At 45.7% G+C, this 18,318-nt stretch overlaps 1 protein-coding gene across 4 annotated transcripts in view; it reads left to right on the plus strand.

Moving 5' to 3' along the window:
* Positions 1–557: 557 nt before the first annotated feature.
* Positions 558–18,318, plus strand: part of ADAM19 (ADAM metallopeptidase domain 19) — a 116,615-nt gene continuing 98,854 nt past the window's right edge. For 2 of the 4 annotated variants that reach the window (XM_023726561.1, XM_023726562.1), the window contains exons 1-3: positions 1,606–2,151; positions 8,513–8,598; positions 13,119–13,189. In XM_023726561.1, the coding sequence (XP_023582329.1) occupies positions 1,695–2,151; positions 8,513–8,598; positions 13,119–13,189 (614 nt within the window). In that variant the 5' untranslated portion in view covers positions 1,606–1,694. Of the gene's footprint in view, positions 819–1,605; positions 2,152–8,512; positions 8,599–13,118; positions 13,190–18,318 lie in introns of those variants that run through there. The other 2 variants (XM_023726563.1, XM_004371259.2) reach the window with 2 other exon arrangements.

An 18,318-nucleotide genomic window follows, 5' to 3' on the forward strand; every position in this document is an offset into this window, starting at 1 on the left:
TATACAGTCCATGAGCTTTCACACCCCGGCGTTTGTCTAGGCCGTTTCCTCCGCCTGGTGCTCCACTTCTCCTCCCAAGCTCAGATGCCTTCTCCTCTGGGATTCCTTGTCTTCACCACCCACTCCTCCCAGTCAGAAGGAATGGCTCCTTGATTTGTGTCCTGCTAAGAAAACAACTCCATATAGCACTTAGTTCATTATGCCTGGTGGGTTTTTTGTTTTTTTTTTTTAACTCTTTCGGCTCCTGCTGCCAAGAGTGGTGGCCTCTGGGAGACAGAGCTGGATGAGTCGTCTGTCTCCCAAGGCGTCTGGTACCATGCGGACAGACTAAACTGGCCCTTGTGCAGAGAGTGGTCCAGTTTAACCCCTAGAAGCCTGAACCCCCCGCCCCTCCCTCGGCCGCGCCACAGTGAATCCCTTCCCCTCTTTGGGCTCGGGTTCTCCCTCCCCCGATCTCCCCCTTACCTGAACCCGCCCTTCTCCCTAGGGGTTCTGCCGGCTCCGCCCCTGGTCCCTCCAGGCCCCTCCAGGCGGGCGCGTCCCCTCCTCCACCCCCTGGTGGAGCCCTGGAGGCGGAGCGTCGCGGCCAAGGGCTGGGAGCCTGGCGGGGAGACACTGGGCGAGTGGTGGGTTTCAGACGCCGCCGCCGCCACCGCCGGGCTGGGTGACCGGCATGGATGCGGGCGTGTGAGCGCGGAGAGCGCGAGGGGCCGCCGCCACCATGCCCGGGGGCGCGGGCGCCGCCCGGCTCTGCTTGCTGGCGCTTGCTCTGCCGCTGCTCCGGCCGCAGGCGGCACGGGTGCAGGGATGGACGAGAAGTAAGTGGTGGGCGCGGGGGGATGGAGGCGGGTGGACTGGGTGGCCTGAGGACCTGGGAGCTGCCCTGCGCGCACTGAGCGCCCGGGGCGCGACCCCTGCGCCCCCGGCAACTCCCCTCGGCCTGCGCCCCTGTCGGCCCCAGCCAGGGCTTTGTTCCCACGTTGTGCGTCCCGGGAGGTGGTGGTTGTCGGGGAGACCCCGGGCAGAAGACAACCGGCCCCTTTCCTGCTTTGCCTATCCCGATCTCTTTCCTCTGTTTTTCTGCTCTGGCTCCTTTTTCCGCTGCTCTTCCCGTCTCTCCTCCTCCGTTTTCTCACGATCCCTGATCTCCACTCCGCCCCCCTCTCTCTCTTTCAATCTCTCGCTGTCTTTCTCAATCTCTCTACCCCAATCTCTCTTTGTCTTTTTCTTCTTTCTTCTCTTTCTATTCTTCTTGCCCCTTCTCACTCGCCTACCCGTTGCATCACCGCGAGCATCTGGAGCGACCTGCCTGGGCGCCGGGGTCCCGGGGTCGTACTCCATGCCAGGCGCACGCTGGTGAGGTGGGATATGCCCCCAGACCCAACATGCCACTGGGAGGCGGCGGGAGCCCTGGTTGTGGCTGCTCGCTGGGGATCCCTGGCTGCTAACTACGGACCCTTGCACTGGCGGGACCCCTTTGAAGATATAGTCCAACGCACTCATTTTGCAGGCGGGGAAACTGAGGCCCAGGGAAGGGAAAGGACTTGCCAAAGACTGGGGTTCACTTCGGCACTGGAAATCCGGCCTTTCTTTGCGCTCCACCCCGGGGCTGCGTTCTTTGGGCCTGAGTTTCCCCTTCTGTGAAGCCAAGGGGTTGGACTCACTGCATCCAAATTGGATGCTGAGTGATACCGATGTTTCTCAACTACCTTCCTAGACTCTCACCTTTCCTGTCCCGTCCTGGGGGGCGGTGCCCGGACTCTTTCTTTACGACCTGGGAAAGCTCAGCCCTGGCTCCGCCGCCGCAGGCGTGCTGGGCTGACTCCAGACCTCTGCCTTGCCGGACCAACTGTCAGAGTTTTCAAATTAAAGTGAGCGCCGGCCCAGTCGGGGCGGGGCGGAGCGCAAGGGGACCCCGCGGTCGCGACCAACCGGCAGGCGTGACCCGGGCACTCCAGCTAAGTGGGGAGGCTTGCTTGCCCAGACGGTGCGGAGCTTCCAGGGGCGAGGTCCGGCTTTCCTTCGGCGCTCCAGCCGACGGACCCAACCGTTCTTTGAGGTCTTGTACCGAAAGAGAAACTGAGGCACAGGGTGCTCACAGCGAGTTCATGGAAGCTGTCTTTTTCCCGGGCACCGAGGGCTCCTGGAGGGGTAGGGAGCCACGTTTTATTCATTTCTGATTCCCCAAAGCCTAGCACGAGACCTGAGTGTTTGTTGTGTGCCGTGGAGTTGATTCCTACTCATAACGACCCTATAGGACTTAGTGCAGGGGAAAAGCTTGAAGAAAGCAAGCAAGCCGGTTACTGATCCTAGCACGGGCTCCGTCTCTGAATTCTAAACCCTTGGAGACCACTGAGTGATGTGGAGTTGCTGGAGAAAATATGGAAAGTAATGAAAAGCGTAAAAGAAATAAAACGATCTGTTATCCCCAAATCCACAGTTGATATTAATCTTTTTTTTCCTCTAAAGTCTTTATGTGTGTTCCTATACATATATATTGATAAAATTGGAACCATACCATATGCACTGTTTTGCATCTTGCATTTTTCACTTTGTATTATGGGCATTTCCCACATCATTAAATTCTCCAAAAACATGCTTTTAATGGTTCTATAAATTCCATCGAGAGATCCTGGAAGTATAATTTTCAAAAAGTTAGAAACATGACTATCATTCAAGTATAGAATGAACACGTGGCAAAGACTTATTCAATTCATTAATGAGGCAAGGAGTAGGAGGGTTCAAAGGAGCAATTGAGGAACTGGGGATGTACGGGCAGTGGAGAAAGAACTGAAATCAGATGGCTAGGACACATAGAAAAGTGCTAAATGGCCCAGTGGGGCAAAAAACCCACAACTCTTGGGTTATCTTTCTTGTTGTTGTTAGTTGCTGTAGAATCGACTCTGACTCATGACGACCCCATATGTGCAGAGTAGAACTGCTTCATAGGGTTTTCAAGGCTGTGACCTTTCGGAAGAGGATTTCCAGGCCTGTCTTCCAAAGCCCTCTGGGTGGGTTCGAACTATCAATGTGTGGGTTCAAACCACCAACCTTTCAGCTAGTAGTCAAGCACTTAACCATTTGCACCACCCAGGGACTCCTTTACCTTTTTACTGCACTGAAATCATTTGCATCTCCATCAGACAGAAATCTACAGTTAGCACATAAATTCACAGAAGCTAGGCCTTTAATCAATAGTCAATAGAAAGTCAAACGAAGATACATTCCCTAGATAATCCAATAATCCTGGTAAACAGTGCTCCAAGATGACATTGAATGGACATCCTGCTTGCTTTCTGCCTTATTTCCAAGTTTTGAACATTTTTTTCTTAAGATGTAATGTGTTTATTATTGAGCATTTAGATTCCTTTTAATGTTTATTCCATAAATATGATTTGATTTCTTTAAATAGTCTATTAAATGTCATATGATTCCCTTTTGCTTAAAATAATCTAGACTCTTCAGTGCCACCAGAGCAGAGACTATGCCTGTCTTATTCCTCCATGAATATGAAGTGCCCAGTATAGCCCTGTCAGTTTGACAACTGCGGTGGCTTATGTGTTGCTATAATGCTGGAAGCTATGCCATTGGTATGTCAAATATCAGCAGGGTCACCCATGGTGGACAGGTTTCAGTGGAGATTCTAGACTAAGACAGACTAAGAAGAAAGGCCTGGCTATCTGTTCTGAAAATTAGCCAGTGAAAACCTTATGGCTCGCAACAGAACATTGACTTGTTTCCTTTGGACAAGTTGTCAGGAGGGATCAGTTGCTAGAGGAGAAATTATGTTTGGTAAACTAGAGGGCCAACGATAGTGAGTGAAACCTTTGGTGAGATGGATTGGCCCAATAGCCACAACGATGGACTCGAACATGTTAGCAATTGTGAGGATGATGCAGGACCAGGCAGTGTTTCATTCTGCCATAAATCGGTCAGCTCAACAATTGATATCTATCTGAGCATAGTACTTGGCACATAGTAAGTGCTCAGAAAATATTTGGTGAATAAATGAATGTACTACGTCTGACTTACCAATTAGATGAAATCAATGCTAGTATAGTGGGATTATGTTTTAGAATATATATTGATTGAGAACACACTATATCAGGGGAAAGGAAAGTTATAATCCTATCACTCTAACAGAACAACTACGGCCATCTTTTTAGATTGCTCGTTATGTTTTACATGATTGATACTGTTGCTTCAGAAAGAATAGATCCTGTATCCTCATCCACCCCCTCCCCCCCCCACCCCCAGGAGTCCTATGGATTTAGCATATTCTTGTGGAGACTAACTTGCCTAGGTCTTGGGAAATTACCATTTCACTAATGTGGTCCCTTGACAGCAAAAACGGTTTGGGTTCATCTACTAACCTAAAGTTTCGCGGCTCAAACTCGCCCAGCAGCATCTTGGAAAAAGGCCTGGTGATCCACTTCTATAAAGACTATTGTTAGGTGTCATTAAGTTGGTTCCGACTCATAGCAACCCCACGCACAACAGAATGAAACACTGCCCAGTTCTGCACCTTCCTCACGATCATTGCTGTGTTTGAGTGCGTTGTTGCAGCCACTGTGTCAATCCATTTTGTTGAGGGTCTTCCTCTTTTTCACTGACCCTCTACTTTATCGAGCTTGATGTCCTTCTCCAGGGACTGGTCCCTCCTGATAACATGTCCAAAGTAAGTGAGACAATGTCTCACCATCCTTGCTTCTAAGAAGCATTCTTGCTGTATTTCTTCCAAGACAGATTTGCTCGTTCTTCTGGCAGTCTATGGGGTATTCAATATTCTTCACCAACACCATAATTCAAACGCATCAATTCTTCTTTGGTCTTCCTTATTCATTGTCCAGCTTTCGCATGCATATGAAGCTATTGAAAATACCATGGCTTGGGTCAGACACACATAGTCCTCAAGGTGACATCTTTGCTTTTGAACACTTTAAAGATGTCTTTTGCAGCAGATTTGCCCAATGCAATACATCATTTGATTTCTTGACTGCTGCCACCATGAAAGTTGATTATGGATCCAAGTAAAATGAAATCCTTGACAACTTCAATCTTTTCTCCACTTATCATGATGTTGCTTATTGGTCCAATTGTGAGGATTTTTGTTTTCTTTATGTTGAGGTGTAATCCATACCAAAGGCTGCAGTCTTTGATCTTCATCAGTGAGTGCATCAAGTCCTCTTCGCTTTCAGCAAGCAAGATTGTGTCATCTGCATATCACAGTTGTTAATGAGTCTTGCTCCAATTCTGATGCCCTATTCTTCATATTCCAGCTTCTCTGATTATTTGCTCAGCATACAGATTGAATAAACATGGTGAAAGGATACAACCCTGACACAACCTTTCCTGATTTTAAACCGTGCAGTATCCTCTTGTTCTGGTTGAACAACTGTCTCTTGGTCTATGAACAGGTTCCTCATGACCACAATTAAGTGTTCTGGAATTCCCATTCTTTGCAATGTTATCCATGATTTGTTATGATCCACACAGTCAAATGCCTTTGCGTAGTCAATAAAACACAGGTAAACATCTTTCTGGTATTCTCTGTTTTCAGCCAGGATCCATCTGACATCTGCAATGATATCCTTCATTCCATGTCCTCTTCTGAATCCAGCTTGAATTTCTGGAATTTTCCTGTCACTGTACTGGTGCAACTGTTTTTGAATTATCTTCAGCATAATCTTACTTGCATGTGATATTAATGATATTGTTCCATAATTTCCACATTTTGTTGGATCACCTTTCTTTAAAATGGGTACAAATATGGGTCTCTTCCAGTCTGTTAACCCAGTAGCTGTCTTCCAGATTTCTTGGCATAAGTGAGTGAGCGCTTCCAGCAGTGCATCCATTTGTTGGAACATCTCAGTTGGTATTCCATCAATTCCTGGAGCCTTGTTTTTCGACAATGCCTTCAGTGCAGTTTGGTCTTCCTTCTTTCCAATTTTCCTTGACTCATACTTCATACATTCCACATTGTGATTACTAATGGGTGTTTGCAACGGTTTCTTCTCATTTTGAGTCGTGCCACCTCAGCAAATGAAGGTTCTGAAAGCTTGACTCCATCCACGTTGTTAAGATTGACTCTAATTAGAGGAGGCAGCTCTTCCCCAGTTATATTTTGAGTACCTTCCAACCCAAGGGGCTCATCTTCTGGCACTATGTCAGACAGTGTTCTGCTGCTCTTCATAAAGTTTTCACTGGCCAGTTTTTTCAGAAGTACTTCACCAGGTCCTTTTTTAAAAAAATTATACTTTAGATGGAGGTTTACAGAGCAAACCAACTTCTCATTAAACAATTAATGTGCATATTGTTTTGTGACATTGGTTGCCAACCCTACCACATGTCAACACTCTCCCCTTCTTGACCTTAGGTTCCCCGTTACCAGCTTTCCTGTCCTCTCCTGCCTTCTGGTCTTTGCCCCTGGGCTGGTGTGTCCATTTAGTCTCGTTTTGTTTTAGGGGCCTGTCTAATCTTTGGCTGAACGGTGAATCTCAGGAGTGACTTCATTACTGAGCTAAAAGGTTGTCCGGGGGGCCATACTCTTGGGGTTTCTCCAGTCTCTGTCAGACCAGTAAGTCTGATTTTTTTTTTCTTTTGTGAGTTAGAATTTTATTCTACATTCTTCTCCAGCCTTATCCGGGATCCTCTGTTGTGATCCCTGTCAGAGCAGTCAGTGGTGGTAGCCAGGCACCATCTAGTTGTTTCGGACTCAGTCTTCACCAGGTCCTTTTTCCCAGTCTGTGTCAGTCTGGAAGCTCCGCTGAAACCTGTCAGTGACCCTGCTGGCATTTGAAATACCAGTGACATAGCTTCCAGCACCACAGCAACACACAAGCCACCCCAGTACGACAAACTGACAAAGGAGTGGTGGATTACACCCAAGATTACAGCCAAGAAAACTCTATGGAGCACAGTTCTACTCTGCAGCACATGGGGTCATCATTAATTGGAATCGACTTGATGGCAATGAGTTTTAAGGTCGTTTTCAACAGGTGTTTGAGGTCTGCACTGCCTCAAACAAGGCTCTCTTGGAGTTTCCCTTCCCTTTCTTGCAAAATAAGAATCCTACTACTTACCTCTCAGGGTTGTTATGAGGATGAAGCAGAAATGGGTGGTAGAAGTGGTTTGGAAACTAGAAGGTGATATACGAATGCAAACTTACCATCACGAAGCTGGAGTTAATGTAATGACACTTGGTGGTGTGGGAAGCAGTTTCACATTGACTCCTTCCAACAATGCCATGAATGGGCAATTGGATGTCATTGTTTCCGTTTGACAGATGAAACAGAGGGTTAGTGGGAACATGACTCATGGGCTTGACCTCCAAAATACTGAATCCCACCACTTCATCCCTTGACCCTGTTGTCCACTCTTCTGGTCTGTGCCACTATCATGTCTCATCTGGGCTCCTGCAAGTTTCCAGCCTGCTTTCCTGCTTCTACCCCCAGCCATTCTCCACCCAGGCAGGGTGACATTTTTAAAACCTAATACGGATGGTATCACTTGCTTCGTGTTTAAAACCTCCAGTGCCTTCCAAGTCTATTTATGATAAAATCCTGATTCCTTTCATGGTATACAAGGCTCTATGTTATCAGGCCCATGGCTGCGTTTCTGACCACATCTCCTATTAACTTCCCCTCTCATTTACTAGACTCTAGCTATTCAATAGTGGAACATTCACCTTCCATGTGGTTGACTCTGTTCAATTCCCAGTTGGATTCCTGGCCAAAGCACCTCATGTGCAGATATCACCTGTCTGTCAGTGGAGGCTTACATGTTTATATGATGCTGAACAGGTTTCAGCAGAGCTTCCAGACTACAACTGACTAGGAAGAAAGGCCTGGCATGTACTTCTGAAAATCAGCCAGTGAAAACCCTATGGATCACGATGGTCCAATATGCAATAGATCTTGGGGATGGTGCAGGACCAGGCAGGGTTTTGTTCAGTTGTGCATGTGGTTGCCATGAGTCAGGGCCAACTCTATGGCAGCCAACAATGACAGCTACCTCCGCCTTCTGCCTGTTCCCTCAACAGGCTAAGTCCATTTCTGTTCGGGGAGGGCCATTGCACTTGCTGGCCCCCCACCTAGAGCACTCTTTCCCCAGATCTTTGCATGGCTGCATTCTTCTGGTCCCTTGGGTCTCAGTTAAATGCCATATTCGCTGACCATCTGTCTAAAACAGCCCCCACCCCCACACACACTCAGTGTCTCTTTATTCCATGACTGTGTTTTATTGTCTTTAGGGCATTCAGCACCATCTGAGAATATGGGTCGATTGTCTATCACCCCCTCTAGAAGATAAGCTTCCTAAGGGCAAAGATCTTGTTTGCCCTGTTTACCGCTGTGTCACCAACACTCAGGTCTGTCCTGGAATCCAGCAGGTCTTCTAAAGACCCAATATGGGGTCCTTCCCACTTGGCAGTGGTTATCGCAGAAAGTGCATGTGTGGCTTAGTTAGCATGTGGAAGTCTGGGATTCCAACGATGAGTCTCTTGTATTGGCAGGAGAAAGTGGGGAAGGCAGCCTCCAGCTACAGCATGAACTGACAATACCTCAGTGGAAGACTGCAGAAAGCCTCATGAGAGAAAAGGTAAGACTCAGAAGCTCTCATTTTCAGCTGTTTGGGAGGCAGGAGTTGATGCCTTGATTCTATGAGGCTTGGGGCCACCTACTCACCTTTCCTGGAGGCCCAGTTGTCCCAGTAGTTCTGTTTTTGGCCTTCTCCATCCTCTCTGTCAATTTTGGAAATCTCAGATGGGATTTTCCTTCCTTGTGTGACAAAATTCTAGGGCATTTCCAAGTGCTGTGAGCTGAGGAAGTGAAAATTCACGTTAATGCTTACGTAAGCTAAATGCAAATGTAGTGGTGTAACAAAATCACCTACTATTAGTTGGAATTGATTAAATATTGTCATTGTTATTTTCACTCTACGTAATGCAGGCTTCATTTTACCGATTGGGTAATGCCCTTAGAGCAATGATAATCCAAACAATTTAAAAAAAATTATAAGAGGCAGGGTGGGACTCTAATACTGGGAAATGTATCTTAAAATTCAATAGGCTGATTGGGCCAGGATACAAGCAAAATGCACAGGCTTTATCAACAGGATTGGGAACAAGACAGAAAACATTACTCTATTCTTGCAAAGTGGACCTGTGCATCTAGAATACTCTTTGTGGTCCTGGTTTCCACACCTCAAGTGATACATGAAAGAACTGGAGAGGAGCTATAAGATGTGACTGTTGTATACCAGTAACCAGCTCTGTGGCAGCTAACAACAGCAGCTACCTCAGCCTTCTGCCTGTTCCCTCAACAGGCTGAGTCCATTTCTGTTCGGGCAGGGCCATTGCACTTTTTGAACTTGAGTTTCCTAATTTATAAAACAGTGCTCACAGGGAATAAGGAACAAGATCTGGAGTGGATGGTGGTTTCTAAGATCTCTTCGGGTTCAAAAGGTCTATGGTTTATTGGGCAACACATAGGAGCAAGTTTACAGGAGGAGAGAGAGAGGAGAGCTGTTTCAGGACAGACTTCAGATGTTGTGAATCTTGAGTCTGGAAAGTAAATAGAGAGAAGGAGAAATGCCCGAAAGTCTTGAAGCTATAGGTAGAGTCATACAGACATGTCCAAAAAATGCTCCAACTTGGATTTACTAAGGGAACATGGTGAAAATTTTAGGACAAATAAAAGTAAACATTTTGTCCAAAAGACATTAAATGCATGGAATTCATTTCACCAAAAAGTAGGAGAGGCTGAAAATAGCTTCAGGAAAAGTCTAGATAAATTAGTGGATGGCCTTCTTACAGCAGGTTATTTTTGAAAAAATTAGAGATCTTGGGTGTTCCAACGTATCCATTATTGCCCAAGCAATGGATCTGATACTCTTTATAGAGACCTCTTTGTTCCCAAATGTGGGCTGCTGGGCATCCTCAGGAAGGGCCTGAGAAATAATGTGGACCCAGATCCTGTCTTTGTTCTCATCCATTGTGTGTCCAGAATATGAGTTATTGTATTTTGTGGAATAGTCAGCACAGTGCCTGGCACCATAAATATTTTTTGAATGAACAGATGAATGTCAGAGAGTGCAAGTAGAATCTGGGTCTCACTCGGGGCTCTTACTCTCATTTATGTAATTCATTCATTCATTTCACAAATATTAATTGAATATTCACTGTATACTAAATATTGTACTAGATCTTAAGGGGAGTGCAGATATATTGGACTGATTTCTAGTCCTCCAGGGAGCTGAAGATCTATTTAATTTAGCCCTAAAGAGAAAGGACTTTCAACTCTTCCCTACCAAACAACCATCCAGTTGCCATGGAGTCATTTCTGACTCATGGCAACCTCATGTGTGTCAGAGTAGAACTGTGCTCCATAGAGTTTTCAATAGCTAATTTTTTGGATGTAGATTGTCAGTCCTTTCTTCTGAGGCACCTATGGGGAGATTTGAACCTCCAACCTTTTGGTTAGCACCCATCCAGGGCTCCAGCCCTTCCCTAGGGGAAGTCTAAACAGTGGGTCAGCATCCTACATTTCCTAGGAGAGATGATGCTGCCCCTTCCTAGCATGGAGTGGTGTTGCAAGAGAGAAGCTCATCAGTAAAGCTGGACAGGGAAGCTGCACACATCTTTAAAATGTGATTTCATTGTTTTGTTTGAAATGTACCCTGGAAACAAGGAACAGCATATTTTAAATATCAGAGTCTAAGCACCTTCCAGACTAAAGAGATATATTTTTGCTGACCCACTTAAAAATAAATATCAGTACTCACGTTGCAGTTGTGTCTCTTTGTGGGAGAGGTGACAGTGCTGTGATTTATGTCAACGTTCTTTTTGTATGAACTGTCACATGGCTGCCTGCCTCTTGCATGAGGGCATTGCTACAGCTCTGTTGCTGTGTACTCTTTCTCAGATGCCCACTTGGGGCTGTGTCACTGATGCCTAATATGATTGGGCAGAGTGCTTGCTCCTGAACTCCTCAGAGTGAAGTGGCAGAGAACCAGTAGCCAGAATAGGTGTCGGCAGAGCTGAGTCAGGGCATCGGGAACAGGGAAGCGAATCCCTTAGTGAAAGTTATTGGGCACACATCTCCCCCTGCCCCTGCCGCCTCCTCCTACCCCCTGGCTTTGAGGTGTCCCTTCTTAAGATGAGGTAACAGGATTAGTTAGGCAATGGCAGAGCTGTCATTGCCCAAGAACCTTGGTCAGAATATTCAGATCTTAGCAGAGAGCTCAGTGGCTTGAAATTCTCAGCAATGCCCAGAACCCAAATAGGAAGTGGAGTTTGCAGCAAGTAAGAAGGGGGATGTGTTCTGAAGAGGCAGGCCCCAGCCAAAGGTAGCAAAGCAGGTGACCCACTTTCTCAGAAATGCCAACACTAAGCTTTGAGGTTGACCTTAAATGGGGCAGGAGCTCCATGATAGCAAGGGCTTTTGTGGATAAAAGGGACTTCAAGAGTTTATCAATTCCTTGGTCTCAAGTCAGAAAGCTCGTAGTTAAAACACCCTAAAGAATCTAACCTGTTATAAATATGTTTGTAGAGGTGGCGACAGTCTTAATTTTTTCCCTTTATAAAAAAGTTCAGCAGGCCTAAGTTAACATTGTTGAAGCATCAAAGTTTATTTTAATACTTGCTTTTTTAATTTGTTTGAAATTTCCTGCAATTAATAGGTAAAAATAGATTTAAAAAAGTTCATTTCTTAGAATATATACACAATTAGAAAAATATGGAAAGTTATGCAAAATAAAATTAACTCATGATCCCACTGCCTAGAAATAACTATGTTAACATTTTAGTTTATTTTTCTCTTTTTTCCCTTTATAGAAGTATATTTATATAAAATATACAGTGTTGTATTTTGAGACTTTGCTTAATATTTATTATGTACACTTTCTCAATAATTTAAAAGTTACTTAAAGTCACCATTTTTAATGACTATCTAAGGTTCTGTCATATGGATAGATCGTTATTTATTTAACCGTTCTCCTCTTTTTGGACATTTAGATTGTTTCCAAGTTTTCATTATTATAAATAATGAGCACCCTTGTGTACAAACCTTTGCCTGAGCTTCTGCTTGTTTCCTTTAGTCTTATACATATTACTGGGTCAAAGGGTATGAATATTTTAAAACTTTTGGTTATACTGTTAAATTATTTTCCCAAGAGTTTGTATCAATTTAAATTCTCCCTGGTAATGTATGGGAGTGTTCATTTTATATGATGCTCTGCTGCATTGTGATTTGTGGTTTTCAACAAAGCTTTGTCATTTTGATTTCTTTTTTTTTTTTACAGGTTATCTTTAAAAGAATTTGGAGGGGAGGCAGGGGTTGGTTACCAGTGATGTTGACATGCTTTTAATGCTTATTGGCCATTTGTGTGATATCTTAAATGATCTACTCTGAGTAAGTACCAACTTTGGCCATCAGTAAATCTTCTCTTACATGTAAAATGTATCGTATGAACTCTTAATTTGAGATGTTCTTAGTTGCTTACTCTGAGATGATTGGGGGCATTCAAACTGAAGGATAAAATAAAATAAAATAAACCCATTGCGAATAGGTGTGCCCCTGGTATTTTATAAGATGAGAGCTAACATGTATTGAAGGCTTTCTATGTAGCAGGCATGGAGGTAAATTCTTTACATACATTATCCATTTAATTATCATAAGATCCCCATAAGGTTGACTAATATTATTATTTCTATTTTATAAACGAGGAAACTGAGATGTAGGGAGGTTCAGTAACTTGCCCAAGTTCATGCAGCAACAAATATCAGAGCCAGGACTTGAATTCAGATCTGTCTGACTCCACACAGCATTTACTGTCTAAGAACGTGTTTTCCAATGTTTCCCTTTCCCAGACCAGCATACACACACTCACACCACATTTCATCTTGGAGTTTCTTTGTCTTTCAAGAGAGGGCAGATGGGAGAGGGGATTTGGCTGCCTGGGACTGAGGTCATTTCATGTTTGGGCTGGCAATGGAATTGACCCTTTCTCATCCGTTTCCTGTGGACCAGTGTCAGAGCACTGCACTAGGACCTGTGCTGACCCCTGGGAGCCTTGGCCCCGCTTTGTAGGAACTGACATTCTTTTGTTATTACTTCCAGCATCCACTCAAAGCTGAGCTGAGCGTCATGGCGGAGGGGAGAGAATTGATCCTGGACCTGGAGAAGAATGAGTAAGTGGACTCCTCCTTTGTCTAAAACAAAACAATTAACTTCTCTGGCCTCGGGTCAAATGCCGGACGCAGGTGTCACTGTTTTGGAAGGAAGCAGTTAGCGAAGTGACCCCAAGCTCGCAATCCTTGGGTTTTTTGGGGGAGCATCTTGCAAAAACACAATCTCTGGGCTTGCTGTGAAATACTGTTTAACAAGTTTCCTTAGGCTGTGTTTCCAAGGCTTCTTAGAGCTCCCCGCAGGCACACAGTGCTGCGTACGTGTGTATGTATGAAATTAAGGGAGGGACGGGGAACTTCGGCAGCTGTCTTACTAGCTCCAACCTAGCACATGGCAGGAAATGAAGGAGATTAGGGGCAAAACAGCTGAGAGGAGAGAGGCCAGGCAGAGTGTGCCGGGATTTGGAGCCTCAGACCCTGGCTGCTCTATCGGTCCTGGGTCAGCTAAATTGGAGAACCTGTCACTAAGGACATCATCAGCAGTCTCCTGACTTCCCGGGCCTGGTTCCTCCCATCTTCCTAACCTCATTCATCTTGGGTGGCAGCCTGGCTCAGAAATATTCCCACATTGATTTACCATCAGGCACTGTTGTACCTTGATTCATGTTATCGACCAGGTGGTAGACATAATGCATGGCTGCATCGGTTGCCTGTTCTGAAGCCATTCCCAATCACTTTGGCCACTGAAGAGCTCTTCTTCCTTGGCTGGGGGGCAGGGGCTCTGAAGTCTTTTGGTATTTCCCACCAATGGTCCCACTTCCATTTGGCAACACAGACATTGCAGATAAGGCTGTGTGGCTTGGAGAGCTGCCTGTCTCCTCTTGGCAGCCTCTGGAGCCCCTGGAAGCAGATGAGTAATCGAATGCATCATTGCCAAGAAAGGGATGGATAAGGACCTTTCCATATCCAGAAGGATGAGAATGGCTGATCGCCTGGGGTGGAAAGGAAGAATATAAATTACTCCAAATTTGGGCTTTTCGGACACTTGCAAGGGAGGGTGAGTGGTGTCTGAAGTATGGTAAGAGGGCAACTCAAGAAGTTATGTGCAGTAATGTCATCTGTGTCTTTCCTCTGCCTCCAATACGTGGCTGCCAGAAAGATGGGAACCACAATCATCCTTGCTACGCTCCTCCTGAGAGTAAAGCCAGCCTAGGAATGTGTTCCTTTTCTCCCACTTCCCTGGAACAGGCCTGGCCAGCTTTGTCCCCAGATGGTATAGGCTCTCCTTGCCTTCCTTTGATCCTCGAAGGTCTGTTCTTGACAGTCTCTCAGGACCTTCTTTAGTCTCTCCTGGACCCAGCCCTCTAGCTCTAGCCTTAGTGTTCCATATGGCCACAGGATCTAATCTGTCCTGTTCTAGCCTACGTGGAGCAAATGACCCCTAAGCTTCCTTGGGCAGCCCAAGTGATGGTGTTGATCTCATGGGCAAATCCTGTAGGAATTGGGCTGGCCAAGCAGTGCTCCCAGGACTCGAGTTCCTATCCTTCCCTCCTGCTTTGGAACCTTTGCAAGAGGTCATAAGAAGTTAGAGCAGGAAGACACCTTAGAAAACACTGGATGCATCCCTCGTATGGAGATGCAGAAACTTTGACTCAGAGAGGGATAGGGATTTGTCTAACGTCACAGAGTCCCTACGTGCTGCAAATGGTTAATGTGCTCAACTGCTAATCAAAAGGTTGGAGGTTGGATGTTTGAGTCCACCCAGAGAAGCTATGGAAGAAAGGCCTGTTGATCTACTTTGAAAAATCAGCCATTGAAAACCCTATGGAGCACAGTTCTACTCCAACACACATGGGGTCACTGTGAGTCAGAATAGACTCGATAGCAACTGGTTTGAGGTCACACAGCAAGCCTATGAGAGAGGTGAGACTAAGATAATTTGTGTTCCTGGCCTGCATCTGGAATCACAGAGACCCAAGTTCGACTTGCTAGCTGTGTGACCTTGAACAGATTACCAGATCTCTTGGAATTCCATTGTCCTTGTCTGGAAAGTGAGGATAGTAATGCCAGCCTCTTGGGGCAGTTGTGAGGGTTGTAATGTGCACAGAGTGCTTAGAGAGCACACAGTGAGTGACTGACCACTGTTGTGATTTTTATGGCCCTTCACGGAGGTTCCAGAGGAGAGCCCGTGGATGTGGTTCTACTGCCCGCTGCTCTGAGCTTCCGTGGTTGTGGTTCTATTGTCTGTTGCTCTGAGCATCCGTGGTTGTGGTTCTATTGTCTGCTGCTCTGAACATCTGTGGACATGGTTCTATTGCCCACTGCTCTGAATGTCTATGGATGTGTTCTACTGTCTGCTGCTCTGACATCCATGGACATGGTTCTACTGTCCGCTGCTCTGAGCGTCTGTGGATGTGGTTCTGTTGTCGGCTGCTCTGAGCCAGTGAGCAGCATGGGGCTGCAAGTGATTCCTGGCCTCCCTGAGTTGTCACAAGGCAGGAGACTTGATAAAAATGGAAGCAGCAGAGCCAAGCAATATGACCTCACCATGTATCCCTGGGGGACAGCTTCCTGCTATTTTCATCCAAGTTGGGCTTTTTGTTTTTGAACATGTGTTAGCAAGCGGAACTCCAACTGCACACGACTTCCTAGTGTGTTTACTTCCCAAAACCTTCTCATTCATGGTGCCTGTGAGTCCGGATTCTGAACAGCTTGGGGGAGGGGAGATGCTTTTCTGAGTTTTCAGATCGCCGGTGTTCAAGTTTTTATAATCCCATGATCCTTGGGGGGGGCGGAAACTAGGCCCAGTGCTAAGTGATTTCTCAGGCTTTGGTTCTTTTCTCCTGAATTGATTCTTTCCGTTTTTTCATCTACTCTGTATCTTCAGCGTCTAGCCACCAGTATAGGTACTGGGGGTAGAGCTGTGAACAACAGCTCTGCCTTTATGGAGCTTCTACTCCAGAGTGGTGGTGGAGATGGTAAATTCACAAAGGAATATGGTATTTCAGATGACAAAAGCGGTGGAGACTAAGGGAGTGCCAGAGGGTGGGGAGGGAGGTGCTGTTTTTGAAAGGTGAATTGATGTTTGAGTCGAGACCTGAAAGAGGTGAGGGAGTGAGCCATGTGGGCAGCTGGGAGATGACAATTCCCAGTTCAAAGTCCCTAATAGATTCTGAGGTTCCTGCCTCCCATCAGATTCTCAGGCCTCCCAAGAGCTGTGGGCAAGGGCTTCTGGGGCTCTGAGGGGAGGGAGAGGACGTCTGTAATTTCTCTTTCATCATCCTGAGGTGTCTGGCCTTCTTCCCATCAAATCAGAGTCCATGTGCTAATGCACAGCCCAGAATAGCAGTGAGCAGGCCTTTAATGGAATTCACACATGGAGAGATTGCCAAGAATGGTGAGGATCGAGAAGCGCGGGGGATGGGCCAGGAAAGGGGCATGCAGCAAACCGAGCTTCAGCTCCGCTGGCAGGACACGCACCCAGGTGTCTTAGTTCCATAGCACGGCACTGGCAGCCTTTTTCTGCTGTGAAGCAACTTGCAATGAATGGACGACATTATGAGACACATATGTCACTCTGAGCAGTGACTTTCATGTCGGGTAGTCCTGGGTTCAGATCCTGGCTCTGGCACTTACTAGCTGTGTGTCTTCTTCAAGCCTCAGTTTCCTTGTCTGGGGTACAGTGATGGTCACTGGGAGGGTGTTATGAGACAGTGCATGTAAAGGGCCTAGCACAGTGCCCAGCTTGTATCACATTCTCAGATGTCAGCTATCATTATTTCTCGCTCATCGTGTTTTAGTTGCAAAAGCAATGCATGCTCATGGTCGAACACGTAACAATGCCAAAGCACAATAAGTAAATGAACAAAAGTCTCCCAGCCCCAAGGAGAATCCACTGTTAACAGTTTGGTGTTCATACCCTGGACTTTTTCTATCCATGCAAGAACACACATATAGATTGGCAGTCACAGACATAGTCACCCAGAAGCCCACCTAAAAACTTATTTTCTGAAGGAGAGGAGTGGAAATGAGATTATAGTATACATATTATTCCACAAAGGAGCCCTGGTGGTGCACTGGTTAAGTGCTTGGCTGCTAAGCAAAAGGTCAGCGGTTAGAACCCACTACCGGCTTTACAGGAAAAAGACCTGTCAATCTGCTCTCATAAAAATTACAGCCTTGGAAACTCTATGGAGCAGTTCTACTCTGTCCTATAGGGTCACTATGAGTTGGAATAGACTCGATGGCAATGAGTTTTTGGTTATTATTCCACAACTTTCTTTTTTTACTCAACTGTATGTCTGCTCTAGTAAGGTGTATATGACATTATATATGTATGTATATGTATATATAGAGAGAGTAGCTACACATACATAAAAGGAGCCCTGATGACACAAATGGTTAAGTGCTGGGCTGCTATCCAACAGATTGGAGGCTTGAACTCAGCCAGCAGCTCCTCAGGAGAAAGACCTGGTGATCTGCTCCCATAAAGGTTAGAGACAAGAAAACCCTATAGGGCAGCTCTACTCTGTCACATGGGGTCGTTATGAGTTGAAAATGACTCGATGGTACCTAACAACAACAAAATATATAAAATATATGTTGTTATTGTCAGGTTCCATCGAGTCTGTTCTGACTCATAGCGACCCTGTATACAACAGAACGAAACACTGCCTGGTCCTGCACCATCCGCAGAATCGTTGCCATGTTTGAGCTTATTGTTTCAGCCACTGTGTCAATCCAGCTTGTTGAGGGTCTTCCTCTTTTTTGCTGAACCTCTACTTTATCCAGCATGATGTCCTTCTCTAGAGACTGGTCCCTCCTGATAACACGTCCATGGTACATGAGATGAAGTCTTGCCCTCCTTGTTTCTAAGGAGCATTTTGGCTATGCTTCTTCCAAGACAGATTTGTTCGTTTTTCTGACAGTCCATGGTATATTCAGTATTCTTCACCAACACCATGATTCAAATGCATCAACTCTTCTTCAGTCTTCCTTATTCATTGTTCAGCTTTCACATGCCTATGAGGTGATTAAAAATACCATGGCTGGGGTCAGGCACACCGTAGTCCTCAAGGTGACATCTTTGTTTCTTAACATTTTAAAGAGGTTTTTTGCAGCAGATTTGCCCAATGCAATACGTTGTTTGATTTCTTTCTTTCTTTTTTTTATTGTACTTTATTATTCTTTTT

This window comes from Trichechus manatus, unplaced genomic scaffold (assembly GCF_000243295.1).
Source record: "Trichechus manatus latirostris isolate Lorelei unplaced genomic scaffold, TriManLat1.0 scaffold00011, whole genome shotgun sequence".
Taxonomy (NCBI): Eukaryota; Metazoa; Chordata; class Mammalia; order Sirenia; family Trichechidae; genus Trichechus; species Trichechus manatus.